The sequence below is a fragment of the Dicentrarchus labrax genome, unplaced genomic scaffold, assembly GCF_905237075.1.
Source record: "Dicentrarchus labrax unplaced genomic scaffold, dlabrax2021, whole genome shotgun sequence".
In the NCBI taxonomy this organism is placed as follows: Eukaryota; Metazoa; Chordata; class Actinopteri; family Moronidae; genus Dicentrarchus; species Dicentrarchus labrax.
This window is the reverse complement of record NW_026136702.1, coordinates 10437167-10452184: the sequence shown is the minus strand read 5'-3', so window position 1 is coordinate 10452184 and position 15018 is coordinate 10437167. Positions and strand designations below refer to the sequence as shown.

The 15018-nt window shown below is 38.5% G+C and overlaps 2 protein-coding genes across 3 annotated transcripts in view; both read left to right on the top strand.

The window, feature by feature from the left end:
- The window catches only part of LOC127375340 (ligand-dependent corepressor), a 24373-nt gene extending 13468 nt beyond the window's left edge, over positions 1 to 10905 (top strand). Inside the window, exon 7 of one of the 2 annotated variants that reach the window (XM_051421324.1) lies at positions 8298 to 10905. In XM_051421324.1, the coding sequence (XP_051277284.1) occupies positions 8298 to 10899 (2602 nt within the window). In that variant the 3' untranslated portion in view covers positions 10900 to 10905. Of the gene's footprint in view, positions 1 to 1226; positions 8098 to 8297 lie in introns of those variants that run through there. The other variant, XM_051421325.1, reaches the window with a different exon arrangement.
- Positions 10905 to 15018, top strand: wu:fc17b08 (nucleolar protein dao-5). The gene has a single exon (XM_051421365.1). It carries the CDS (start codon positions 11108 to 11110, stop codon positions 13088 to 13090), a length of 1983 nt encoding a protein of 660 aa, XP_051277325.1. The 5' UTR covers positions 10905 to 11107; the 3' UTR covers positions 13091 to 15018.

Sequence of the window (15018 nt, the reverse complement as noted above, 5' to 3'; positions counted from 1 at the left end):
TCACGCCATGTTCCTCTCCCAAGGAAACTTAGCATTCAGTTGTTGTTATAGCAACTATTGTAATGCTGGAAACACGTTTTTAAATCATACATGCTTCCAATAAATACATTTTGATGTCGTTCATCCAAATAATAGGTCTGTATGTCCAATTTTATTTATATTCTCTGAAGACAAATTTTGTTTCATTCTTAAATGAATCAAACATTTTAGTCAATCTTTATTTAAACTTGATTGAATATTCTATTTTGTTGTTTGGTTCTGTTTTGTTTTCCATCAGAGGAAAGCCTCTTGATACTCATCTGGACATGAATGTGCCTATAATTAAAAATGTATTTAGATTATACATCAGTGGCTTTGCATTCTCCTCTTGTGCTCATTTGAGAGCAGATGAGTTTGATAAAAATTGTTAGTAGCTATATGAACTATATCCACCTTTAAAGTCTATGTAGTAATAATAATAATAATAATAATAATAATAATAATAATAATAATAATAAATTACTTTAAAATATACAAGAAAAATGAAGCAATTTAGATTCTAATAATGAATTGGGCCATTTGACACCCTAGTCTATGCAATTACTGAAGATTCATTTATAATTTTGCATTTGAAAAAAACACTCTCCCCCCACCCCCCCACCCCATTTGTTTTCCTTTATGTGATCACACATAGGTTTGATACACAACACCCTCTACTGGCTTACTCTTTTATTGCTGTGCTTGTTCAGTGGTAACGTCACACACAAAATGTCAAGAGCTTTATTTGCATTAGTCATTTTGTATGGCGTAGCTATTGTGCCCTGCTTAACAGCTACTTGCCAAGCTGCCTTACTACAATGACAAATAATCCCTCCTTCTGGCTAAGCTTTTTGAGCCACAAGAAGACCTTTATGTACTTCAATAAATGCCCTTTTCTTTGCTTTTATTTCCACTGTTTTTTTGCCCTTTCTTTCTGTTTCTTATTTTTTATGTTGATGCAAATTTTGTAAACAATCATCACAGCAAGCAAATAAAAAAATTGTCAAACTTGAGCCTTTTTTGTTCTTAAAAGTCACACACACTGCCACACAGTCAGTTATTTTAAAAGATAGTGATGTTACCAAAGCAAGGTCATATAATAAAGGAGTGGCCAACATCCTCCCCTCCCCAACCCATCCTCCTTTAGAAAAGAGAAAAAAGGCACTGTGCAAGCTCTGCTTACACCCAATTTCCTTCCATCCAATCAGGCGATCCTTGAGAGCGGACGGACAAGTCGGGCTGTTTATGAAGAGCCTACAGGATGGGAGGAGGGAGAATATCGGCCACTCCAACCGTTATAAGCCTTCCTCATCTCTTGCATACTCGCTGCACATCAAAGAGGAGGCCGATCTGGAGAGCGACCCAGAGTCACCTCTCAGCCATAACCACAGCTTCAGACCCACTAACCTTTTCAGAAATGGATCTGCTTCCTGGAATTCCAAAATACATTTTGGGGCCCTCCTCAAACTCAAAACCAACAGTGAGGCTAGTGAGCGCCTTAAAGACATACCTAGGTTGTTGGAAGCTGCGGGACTTCTGACAAAGTCACTTGCCTATGAGAAAGGAAACCTCCAGGTGGCCTGCAGCGACCAAAGCCTCTCCCTTTCTCAGTCACCATCTTTTGACCTCAAGATTCCCCAGGTGCGGGTTTTGGCCACAGGAACAGACCCATCTTTGGATTCCCTGTCCGCTGAGTATTCAGGTTTGCTTTGTGAGAACGGTCTGGGAAAGACTCTTCGTTCCATTCTACCTGGGCAGTTCCAGAAAAAGAGCAGTATCTCAGGTTCAGAGAAGGAATACTGGCCTTATGACACTGACCGCCAGGCCTTGGGGGGAAACTATCCTTTGGATTCAGAGTCAGACCTAGGTAACAAGCAGCCAAGGAAGAAACGTGGGCGATATCGACAGTACAACACTGACCTGCTTGAAGAGGCTATTGTGGTAGTGATGGGTGGAAAAATGAGTGTGTCTAAAGCCCAATCGATCTATGGCATTCCACACAGCACACTGGAATACAAAGTTAAAGAGCGACTGGGGACCTTGAAACATCCCCCCAAAAAGAAACTGAAGCTGTTAAGTCAGGTAGAGGAACAGCATGTTTCACAGCCCCCCGAGAGGAATGACTTCCGAAACTCCCAGCCCACTGTTTCTGAGAAAGGAAAGTGTACATCTGAAGAGAATGGGAATGATTTCCATGATGGAAGCCTCTCATCAAATGAGTGATATAACCGTTAAACACTAATAATGATGTACTTTTTGACCAGACAGATGTTGCATTTGCCAGACAGTGGTTGTAGCTGACTTGTTTTTCCATAAAACTTTAATACATGTGTGTAACATTTAAATCAAAAACACCCATATTTATTTTTAACTTATTCAATTGTGCCCCTTACTTTTGATCATTAATATGTTTGTGTATGGCCATTTATCTGAAACACTCAAAGTGTCCCCCTGACCTACTTGTTGTGCCTGGAAGGCATACTTGCTATTTGTTAAGAATTTTCATATACTACAGTATATTGATCATTAATTTAGTTTATTTATTTAGGTTATGTTTTAAAAACGGCCATTCCTATCTCTATAAATGTAGTCTTTACACACAGCCAAACTGAATCATGTCTAAGGAGGTGGCGCCCCTCAGTGACCTCTCTCAGTACTGTTCAGAGCACTTAATTCTGCTGTGTGAATATAGACCCTCCAATTATAGGTGAAAGCATATTAAGCACCCATTATTATAACGTGTTTAAAGATGACAGTGAAAGTCTCCGTCACTGTTTTGCAAATGCACTTCTATAACTCAAATGGACAAAAATCAGCATGTCCAAACACTATTATACTCAAAGTATCTATTATTTCAGCTTGTTGGAATAGCATGTGTTGTCCAGAAGTTCACTTTCCTATTGAATCAAAATTAAGCTTATCTTCACAAGCATGACACGTCTTGTCACATAATATATATATAATTTTTTTTTTATGTTTTACTTTGCTTTATGAATGGTTTTATTTTTATTTTTTCATTGCCTTCACTGCACTCAGGATACATTCAGATTGGGATGCAGTACTTGTCAGTCAAAAGCTCACTGTACACACACAAATATACCTCAGATACAGATATGCTAAATTAAATAATTTCCTTGTGTTAGCGTCACCTCTAATGGGGAGGGTTAACATACCCAAATACTCCCTTTTTTGAGGTAATATTTCAGGATGTCGTACTGACAAGTATGTATGCCCTACTCTCAGATGTCTTCACAACCTTCCTTAACTAGTTACCAGTAGCATTTCAGTGCCAGTGTAAGCCTTCAGAGCATTTCAGTTCTGTGTGATTTAGGGCTTGTCTTTTTCAGATTGCAGGTATTATCTCTGGGATATCTTTCTGTAAGACCATGAGAAAGGCAGAATTTTCATTTTTCTTTTGATCATCAAAATAATGCAAAAACATTGTCAGTATTTTCCTACATATGTACAACGTATTGTACAAAGACATTTTGCTTGCCTATGGCACATGATAATGAATTCACTCTTCAGCTTAAACACTTGTATGGTTTGTGAGGATGATGCTACGTTCCATCCCTAATTATTCACAGTCACAAACAGTGCTTTAGCTAAACTCTTGGTATCAGATAAATCCTAACGCCTACCTAAAGTTCATTCAGGTATTTTTAAAAGTTCAGGTAAACAAGAAAATAAGATCAGTCCTGTCCTCATGTCAGTCAAAAAAATCTAGGTGCAGCATTGTCAGTTTTAGAAGCTCTCATAAAGTCATTATTTATTGTTTATTTTAAAAAACAGAACTTTATCAAGCAATATCAGCATACAGAGCCTACAGAGTGGCTGACTGCTAGCTTGCTGACATTTGCTAGCTAGTCAGGTTAGTTAACTTGTGAGCTACTGTTACAATCATGCCTCCATCCACCCCTACCTATTTCTCAAGTTACTAAGGCAGAAATTCAGTGAAAATATTTTTTTCATCCCTGTCGAGAGGAAAAGTGATAATTAATGGAAATAAAATATTATCTCAGGCTGCAGTGCATTTGAAAGTCCACTTATATTAACTGTTTATTGCTTGTGATTACCTTTTGTGCAGTTACAGGCAACTACAGACTTTCTGTGATTATTTTTTTTAGTAACTTTGTTGATCATAGTTTGCAGTTAATATGAATTTATTTATTTTTCACTGGAGAAAATAATTGTCTTAAAGCCAACCACATGATCATGTGGGTTAAGACTTGCCTTTCCTTCCACCATATCCTTGAGATGTTTCTGTGTAAAGTGGCTATACCAAAACTCAGGTCGATTGCCATTTCGTTGAAATCAATACTGCTACTACTAACAAGCCATTTTCATTTAATTTTTGCCTGGTGGACTAGGAAGAGGATTGACTCTGTCTCGTCCATTATTTTACCACCACACCTCATTCTGCATTATCACTTATACCTCAGGACATTCCAGAATATGGGACCATGGCCCATTATTCTTGTATCAGGTTGATAAACAGATCTAGCAAATCTTGGTAATTATTTTTTGCAAATCTTGCAACCGTTTTAGATGTGTACAATGTTGCTTAGATAAACATGAATAGTTTGATTAAAAAAAGGATTCCTTAACTGCAAGCATTTAACACGGATATTATATTGGCAGTCATATATTACACAAAATTACCTAGATTGTAAACATTTTTGGGTAAGAGTTGGTTCAGAAGTAAAATATAGTTCAGGGACTTTTATGTTGATAGCACTGTAACAATAGTATAAGTTATGTCACTCTGTCACTTCTTGCTCTAAATGCAGATTTTTTTTAGTATTGGTTTGGTTTTTTCATGTTTGCATTTCTGCTCCATTTTAAGTGAAAAATCGTCATTTTTTTGTAACCGATTAACCACTCTAAATTGCATATAATGGTTACACATATTCACAAAATGACGGAGTAATTTGGCTTCAGTTGAAAAAAATTAAACTAAGCAATTACTTCTAGTACACAATGTACAATTAAGTAAAATCTAGTCACTAATTTGCTGTCATTAATTTAATTATTCACGCATTGACAATCATCCAGCATTACTCAAGTCACACCTTTTCTCATTCAAAGTGTTAAATGCATTTTAAGTGATATATTAAAAACATACAAGCACTTTGGCTTTATTGACAGGTAAAACACATTTTTGCTCTCCTCATTGTCTATTGTAGCAAATCTAATGGTTGACTACCTCATCTAGAAAACCCACATCTACTACGACTACTACTGTTTTCATAGCTGTTTTATGTAGCAATTTCTCATGTACACAACACACAGTCTATTGTAGATTTTGTTTTGAGTAAGGCAAATAGCTTGAGCTGTCATAAAGTTGATATAAGACAGTAGAATATCTATCTAAAGTTTGACCATATGTAAATATTTCAGTGTATCTTTGTAGTTAATTGCACCGTGATCTACTTAATGTTTGCTTCGTCTAAATTCTTTTTTCTTTTTGGGGTGGGGATGAAGCGATGTAGGGGGCTTGTTCAGACAGTTCACAAAAGCATTTTTGATGATCTTCTGCTTTGGAGAAAAAACGTTTAGTTTCTTTTTGTGGGGGAAGAGTTAATTTCCCCTTACATACGGACTCAACCTAATATGCTTTGGAGTAATTTCTTAATGCAGTATTTATTAATCGATATTTATTAATTAATGGTTTTTTCATCGCTTAAGTAACCATGAATGTAAATGGCTTTAATGAAACAAAAAGTTCCTCATATTGATGTTTTATAGACATAAGTAGATAATGCTTAAAATGTATATTTAATGTGATAGATGTGATGGGATAACATTTAAGATCCCTCTTCACACCAAAAGTTGGGTATCTTTTGCGTGGTAAATATAATGTATGAGGAAAAAAGTCTTTACACAACTGCAAATGGTGTGGCTCTTCAAATGACTAAAGAGTATCCATGTCCATAAAAAAGTATATATAGATTTTGTATATTTGATTGTACATTTACAATGTACAAAGGAATGACACTGGGTATATTTTGCATGATTGGACTGAATCATATGTGTCAGTGGGAAGTTAGTTGTATATGGTTGTATAAGTTGAAAATACTGGAGTGTTGTTGTATCTTCCACCAAGGCAACAATGTATTTAAGAGATTAAGTGTGAACCTGAAATACTGCTGAACCTGAAATAGCTAAACCCATTCAAAATCTGTTTAAGGGTTCATTAAAGATGTATGATTAAGTCCCCCATACAGTGGTTCGTAATTACCAGATTTATATCCCTACTGTACAGTATATGAACATTGCAGATGGGTTAAAACATCCGTGTTTGTGTGCTTGTGAAATATTGTGGAATTGAGTTGTAATTTGGTTTGCTTCCGCTTGTTAGATTTGTTATTTTATTCCTCTGGAAGAAAAAGGCATGTACATTGTGTCAGTTCCTTACTGCAATGCAAAATGAAACAGAGAACAAACCCTCAGGGATGAAACACTTACCACTTATTATTCAGGTACTCCACTATACTCCTTAGACCTTGCAAGCAGGGATGTGAAGCTATTGAGCTTAGCAAAAACATTTGTCAGTTTCCAGTTGCAACAAATGTTATTTTTTTAGTCTCTAAAATGTATATTTTAATCTAAAATTTCCATTTGAGATATTTTGGTGTGCTGTAAAAAGTTTGGTTGGAGCCACAAAAAAAAAAACCTTAGTACATCTTTTCACTGTTTTATTATTTTTATACTTTGTTACACTATGAATGTCAGTATAGCCTCAGTGCAGGTAAGATGTTGACTAATGGGTATTTAATTAACAAGTTTCTTTCCAGGTCAGTGCATCCAAACGGCACATAATTAATTTAAAGCACAGTGTAACATCCTAAAACTTACTGTACGTTCATTATAGCATGCAGGCCTCCCATCTCAAAGGCTGTATTGTAACCTTGGAGATTTAAAGCTGAAACCCGTAACGTAACACTATTCTGTTTTGTCCATGCATCTGTTGGAGTATACTAACACTATAACAGACAAATTTGCCTATATTGAAAAGTTCAACAAAGAAAAAATAAATAAATCTGCATTCACATTTCACTTTTCTACATAACTGTAAACTAACACTGAGTAGAGGCTATGCAGCAAGCCTGATAATTCCACTTCCACTATAATATGCCACTATCTTTGCTATAGCTTAAAGGTGGCAACATGGGAAAAGTATCAGATTTCAACTTTACTATGTTAAAATAAAACTATTTGTAGCATACGATTTGGCAAAGTAGTATTATTTATAGTTGTAATAATAATGTTGGTTTGCAGTTATCTGGTTTGAACAAACATGAGTCAATAGAGCTTTTTTTTATAACTGTGTTCATCTTACAGTTGCCAGCAGTTCTTGCTCTGCAGTACACGCTGTACGCAAAGATATTAGTCTTTTTCATTACACATCATACCCTTGTGACATGTCACCTCAGGAATTGAGATGTGGTTTCATTTGTCTGTTCATTTTCTTGTTAAAAGACCACAGTGTAGCTAGGCAAGGCTTAGAGTTGTAAGATAAATATATTTTTGGCATAATGTGATGGTATTAATGCTCCAAGGTTATCGGAGGATTTTGTAATAGACCTACCTCACTGACAAAACTTAAGCCAAAAATACAACCCATGGCCCCAGTTGACTTTAGATTTGCATTGGCAAAAACAAAGCCTCACAGGTATTAGACTAAATAGAATTAGAGTGACTGTTCAGTCACGTTTCATTTTTCTTTTACTGGTTAATGTGTCTCAAGTTGTTGAGCACTTGTATCTAAATGTCACCCTTTGCACTAGTCATTAAATACATGAAAACTTGACAAAAATAATGTTCTCTATATTTCCCCCTAATGTATTTGGTCTTTTAAGTAATAAATATGTGATTGACTTGTTTTAATCAAAGTGGGCCACCATTACTAAATGTGTTGTGCATGTGCAAAATTTTCTTGACGTATACTGTAACAAAAAGAACCACTGTTCAAAGAAGAAAAATGTAATAGCTGTAACAATGTAATTGGTAATGTTCACTGGATGAAATATTCACTTTTAAAATCACCTATTCTTCTAATAAATATGCAATGATAAACATTGTAATTTGTGAATTATTTCACACGATTATTTCAACATTCTGCTCCACCACGTCTTGACAATTTTATTAAGGGCTTGTACCAATGAAGAATTTTTTTGCATGAATATAATAATCACATTACAATCAATACTATGAATCAACATTGCCCATTTTTTTTTATGTGCAATTACATCCATTTTGTTCTTTTTTTCCTCCAGGGAGTCTCCAGACATGGGTGTTACAAAGGCAAAAGACCTGCAGTCCACCTCCACACTGGAACAGTTCATGGCCAAACTCTGCCCCCACCACCAGAGACAAATAGTAGATGCCATAGGTTTTCTACAGACAGAGGTCAAAGCACTCACTTCTTCCAATACACAACAAGACTCTTACTCTACCTCTGGGATCCAGGGAACCACTTGTTCCACTGTAAAATCCAGTGTAGTCACTCCTGAAAAGTCTGAGCGTGGGTTTCCCAGTGAATCCACTCCCAAGTCAGAAGTCCAGGATATGTTCCATTCTATCCCAAGCAGCCGTGCAATGAATAAAGTTCCAGAGAATGCAGTGTCACTGAAAACATCTGTTACTACTAGCGCTGTTTTGGATCTTCGCAGCCCTGGGTCAGGGAATAACCAGGCTTCGGTCACCCCCGCCGCTAACCCAGTGGATGTAGACAATAACCTTCATGGTGATCATGCACCCCTTAAGATGAAAATCATGACCAGCAACGTTAGTAAGAAGTTCTCATGTGTGCTCAACACCTCTATTTCATGTCACTCTGATACTTTGGAGGACAGAGAGGGAAACTCAAATTCATCCAACAGAACAGAGACTCATACTGCTAGACTCAGTTCCTCTGCGAAAAGACACAATCAGTCTAGTCACACACATCAAGCTAGGCAGAGAGAGACTCTCGGACATGCCAAAGATACACCAGCAAAAGTGTCATGTTCCGTCCACATGACAATTCCTTCGGACTCTCCACGAACTGCCAGGAAGACCATCAGGGCATCCTCTGATCATCGGATCAGGGACACACCTTGTAGGGGGCTGGTTGACCCTGATCTTGGCCATTGTGACATTGTTTTTATTGATAAACCAATTACAGCGCGTATAAATGATCAGCAGTGCAGCAAGATCCCACGCCGCAATGCCAGAAAAAGCACCAGAGGACACTTGTATTCAGATGAAATCTGGGAGGTAAAAACTGTCCGTACATTGGCTGGAAGGGGCAACTGTCCTAATCCAATGCCAGAGTTGATGACATTGGTCACCCCAAAACAAATACTTTCAAAGCCTGAAGGTGTACCACCTGTGGATATGCCTTTTGCTGGAGCATGCAGGGAGTCAATGAGTCAACAGATGTCCACAGAAGAATCAGATGAGAGTGTGATACCAGGAACAGGAGATATGGTGGAAGCAGCAGCCAGTGAAGTAGATGTTATAGTTGAAACTAGTCAGACAGATCAGGGTCAGAGCAAGGGGCAGTCTCTTCCATCATCTCCGATAAGATCCCCAACAGAGAACAAAGAAACCAGTATGAACACAAATGTAGAACAGGATACTACTGTAGATTCAGGGATGACCAAAGGAAGTGAAGAAAGTGTTGCCCAGGCTCCATTTGAAGCAGAAAACAAAAACAAGCCTGGGTCTCAAGAGGAAATGTGTGAAAGTACTGAGCAAATAGTGACAGAAACAGGGTTTGAACCGTTAGAGAATATTACCACTGAGGAAGCTGAGCCCCAGCTTTCATCAGATGAAATGCTCAACAGTGATCCTGTTCTCCAGCAGAATTGTGTCCCATCACCGGTGAATCAAGTTGAGGCACAAATTGAGGAAAATAAAAGGGAGGAAATACAAGATGAGCAACCTCAGGAACTTCAGCCAGAGACTCAGATACACTATGACGACTTTGAATTGACAGAAGACTCTAACATCACAGGTTCAGAAGAGGAGATGATGGTGAAAGATCCAGAAATGAAAGCATCTGAAGCAGTTGACAGTGTAATGGTTTCTGAAGATGGTAATGATAACAACTATGACTTGTCTTCAAAGACACTGGACGTGCTCTTGAAGGAATTACCCCCTTGGCGTAGAAAAAGAGGTGCTGTAACTACGTCGCCAAAGCATTTGAAACAAACAGGTGAAATGGTAGTGGGTTATGTTAACGGTAGACCCGTATCGGCTTCTGACAGAAGTCTGCGTCCTAGATCAAGTAATAGCAGCACATCACCTAATAAAACCCAAGTGAAATCTAGTCCGAACGTACCCAACAAGACTTCTCTTGATTTAGCTATTGACTCAGATGTTCAAGACGAAAATCTGGACAAACATCAACCTGAAACAAATATACCTGTAGAATCGATTGAGACAAATCCGGTGAAAGAACCATCTTCTGCCACACCATCTTCTGCCACACCACCAAGCCCAACATCTAAATTTCCCTCAAGGACCAAACAAATCCAGAAACAAAAGAGAGTTCAGAGAGATCAGGATAGTTTGCCTGTTCTCTCTGATCAGCCTTGTGATCGTCCACAGAGCACTGAGTCCAGACGGCAGCTTAGATCTGCTGGCCAGAGACCTACTGAAATCCCAGTGTCACCGCCCATTTCAAGTGCTGTCACTTTCATTTCATCTCCAAAACCTAGTGCTACCCATGCCCTTCCAAAACCTACTGCTACCCACGACCTTCCATCTACAGAGCACCTCCCCTCCCCCCTCCCCGTCCCTCCCCCTTCCATCTCCGCTTCCTGTTGCTTCTCCAATCAGCTCATCTTCCCCTGTAGCCCCCGAACAGTCCCAACAGAACACTGTCCCTGAGACAACTGTGGAATTAAACATAGAGAAAACTGTGCCAGTAGAGACCACGTCTGAAGAAACACAAAAAAACGAAGGTGAAAGTAGATTGCAGGCCAAACAAAAACTAAGGTCTGCAAAGGCTGTAGTAGACGATAGTAAGAATGAGAAACAGCAACTTAGCTGTGAGGTATCAAGTCCATTAGAAACTCAAAGTGCTGTAAAGACTGACATGCAAACACAGATTATGCCATTAAGAAGTAAACAGGTTCTCCGGAAGAAGGCAGAAGGAAGTGATGAGTCCGGGCCACAGAAACCAAATGTAGCATCTTTAGGAGACAGGTCTGCAAGTGGAGATGATAGCAGTTCTTCCATGTCAGAGAAACCCACAAGAATGCCATTAAGGAGTGAGAGTAGTAAGCCTGAAATGTCAAACCAGTCTGTTACTCAGTCACCACAAATGGACAACAAGAAATTAGCTTTGAGATCACAAAGACTGGCTGCACCTTCTACCAGTGCTGAGGCTGGAAGACAGAGTGACGTAGCCTCCCCTATCAAAAAAATGCCAGAAAGAATAACTAAAGCTCAGCTGAAGGCCCCTACAGTGTCATCTGTTGCATCTGGGTTGCCACACAGCTCAGCTCTCCCTATCATTACGCCAAGACACGAGCCCCCAAAACAAACTAACACATTCTTTGAGACTCTGACAGGAGAAGAAAACCAACATCTCATTTCAAATCTGAACATTAAGTATGATAAAATGCAAAAAGGTTGGGTGCAAATGGACAAAGAGGGTCAGCCAACGACAAAATACAAAAACAAAGCAGACAGACAGGCAGCTATATGGAAAAGTAAACGCAGGGCACGAAAAACGAAGTCTTTAGAGCACCAGAAATACTCGCCAGTCCAAATGCTCTTCATGAAAGGTTTTAATCTCACCAGTATTTGTCGTTGGTTCCTAGAATCAACAGAAACAAAGTCCCTTGTCATTGTCAAAAAGGTGAATACACGTCTTCCATCAGAAACTCAGCTCTGCTTCCACAGCTCGTCTAGTGCTTCAGGAACCTCTCAGGGGGTATTTCCAAGCCTGCAGGCAGAGCGCCTAAAGAAACATTTGAAAAAATTTGCCATTGCCTCCCCTGTAAAGAGCAACCCTAAGAGTCAGAAACTGATTGCTAAAGCACTGGAGCAAGAAGCATATGCAGTCAAAGGGAAAGAGAGAAGAGAACTTCCAAGTACTACTCAGACTTTGAGTAAGTCACGGTCCTCCAAAGCCCGTGTACAGATAGGCGAATCCCAGAAATCCTCTGGTAAATCAAAGAATCCAGCTAGTGCAAGGATATTGAGGAAATATTCTAATATTCGAGAGAAGATGCAGGTTCAGCAAACCAATGTTAGACGGAAAGAGGCCTCAAAAACCTTAAGAACAAACAGTATGAAAAGACTGGCCACCACAAAGTCTGCCGCTAAGTCAAATCTAAAATCATCTCTGAAGGCACACAAATCACCCATCCCTGTCAGTAGACAAATGAAAGCTGCAAAAATGGAAGGAAGGAAAACATTGGCCGGTAGAAAAACTACAAAGCATCCTGTTCAAGGGAAGGCAGTCAAGGCTCAGGGTAGTAGCAGAGCTTCAAGAGATGCAATTAAAAAAGAATTGCCAAAGAGATGTTCTGAGCGACTAGGGTCTCCCAAAACATCTGAACACAAACCCATTGACGCATCTAAAAGCAAGGCCGATTATAAAAAGCAAACTGAAGCAGAGAAAGTAGAGGCGGATAAACCTGCTTTGAATAAAGTGAATGCTGCAAAAATCCAAACAAAGGAATCATTACAAACTACAGTCGCTGATATCAAAGGTACCGAGAATGTTGTTGAAACCCCACAGCAGAGCATGGAGGTCAAGGTTCCCACCTCACCTGACCAGGTACTAACAAGATCCCAGAGAAAAATGGAGGCGGCAGTCCCTTTGACTGGGAGCCCTAGTAATGCTTCAAAGAGGGCCACAAAGTACATGAAAACAAAAACTGCATCTCCTAAATCAGGCAGGAAAGCTGAAGAACCTGCGCTGACAAGAAGCGGGGCATTAAAGAGTCCTGCAAAGAGAAGTCAGGCAGCCTTGCTGCCACGCAGTGCATCAAAATCAGCTACCAAGAGAGCTCGGGAGCTTTTAGAGACCCCAGCTAAGCGCACCAGGACATCACTCTCAAAGTAAAATGGACCTGTAGAGAGAGATCAGGTCTATTTAGAAGAGTTTTGTGATTTTCTTTTATCTGGAATGTATTCAGAAGGACCAGAAGTATCTATTTTCTACTCTCACCAAACTCTGCAGAAGATACCTTTTTCAGTAGGCAAATATGTGAAGAAGGAACAGATTTTGAAAGTCATTTATGCTTTTGTAAAGCTTCCGTGTGAACATGCAAATGTGATGGATTATTTGTGAGCATTTGCTCTTTGTTCAGGGACTACACACGAGTCCTACATGATGTCTAGCAGATGTAGTTGCTGTTTGGCTTTATGTTTCAGCACTCTATGACACGGCTGGAGATAACAATAGCCTATCAAACCTCATTTTAATAGGATAAACATCAAGCTTTGAATCAGTTATCAAGGTGACATTAAATCCATTCACGTTTCCTTTTTTTTGCCATTTTGTATATAGTTATTGTTTTAGATGATGGCATGCATTTAAATTTACTGTTCTAAGAGCTTGCTATGAGAAGGGAGATTAGCTGTTGAATAAAATTTTTACTTACAGTAAGTAGGCAGCTTGTATCTCCAGCCTGTCTTCCAATCGCAACATTGTGAATATGTGACTGTTGTGACCAGGTGCCTTATTTATGAAATGTAAAGTAATAGAATGAGTAAAATGTGAAAATTCCTGTCCTTTAGTTATAACAGCTTTCAATTGCTGGAGAGGCAGTCAATGTTTATTTGCTTCACAAAGTGTGTGCGCAAATAGTTTCCGTTCCATACAGTATGTGCATTGTGCTTCATCTGTAACTTCTTATGTTGACTGAGGCATTCAGATGTTCTGATTTACTTACTTACCTGACAGGTGTATTTTCATATTCCCATTTACCCAGACCATTAACTTAAAATTGTTCTTATTATAGTTGTATTAGACGTTAAAACAAATACGTGTCTGAACTGTTAAAACAGACAAGCGTGCTCTGTATGTGACAAGTTTGTAAGTTTTATGTTGTTTTAGGTCAGTTTTCATCACTGTGTACCCCTGCAGTCACTTCTGACCATTGCATCCATTGTTCTCTGCTCATAATAGTGACTTCACTTTGAGTATTTTACCTGCTTCTGCATGTGTTAAGTCTTGTTAATGTGGAGACAGTTTCTGAAACTCTAACATTAGCGCTGCTGCCTTCCAAGAACTGAAACACAGAACTATATTTATGCCCTTGATTTTTGGATATACTAATCCCATTCAGTGCCCGTCAAAAAGCTGTACTGACTGAGATGACTGATGGAAATATTGTTGACAAAGTGATACACAAGCCAGTATCCCCAACGACAAAGGCCTGAAAAGAATGTATATTTGGTTGGTTAATATGAATGAAGTTTATGGCCTCTTTAAGCATTAATGGCTCATTACAGGGTGATAAATCCTTTCCTGATTATTCACAAGTTGGATACAACGTTTTGGGGGTAGTCTAGTCAGAGTTGTGTATCCAAGTATGTTGCAGTTTTATTATGTTGTTATTTTTTATTGTCATTGACTGTCAGGCAGATGTTCTCATAATGTGAAGTTTCGTTACTTCCACAGTAGTAACTTACATTAGTGTGTTGTCAAAACAAAAATACATTTTTTAGCACAGTGTTATTTTTTTTTTTTTTTTTATGGTTATTTCTCTTTAGAGGATAAATCATCTTTAAATGCAAAACATGTCTGTCATGTTTTTATTGTTATTTAAGAACTCTGTGTAGGCTAATGAATTTCACAAATCTAAAACAGCCCACCAAATATCAGACTTGAACATGTTTATTCTTTACAGTTGCTATTTAAAGATTTTGATTTTGTATATTAGAAAGAAATAACTGCTTTATTTGTGGTAATCCCAAGAATGATACATCTTTATGTTAAGAACTTTGTATTTTTGCTGGAGTTGATATAAAGATGTTCGAATTTTA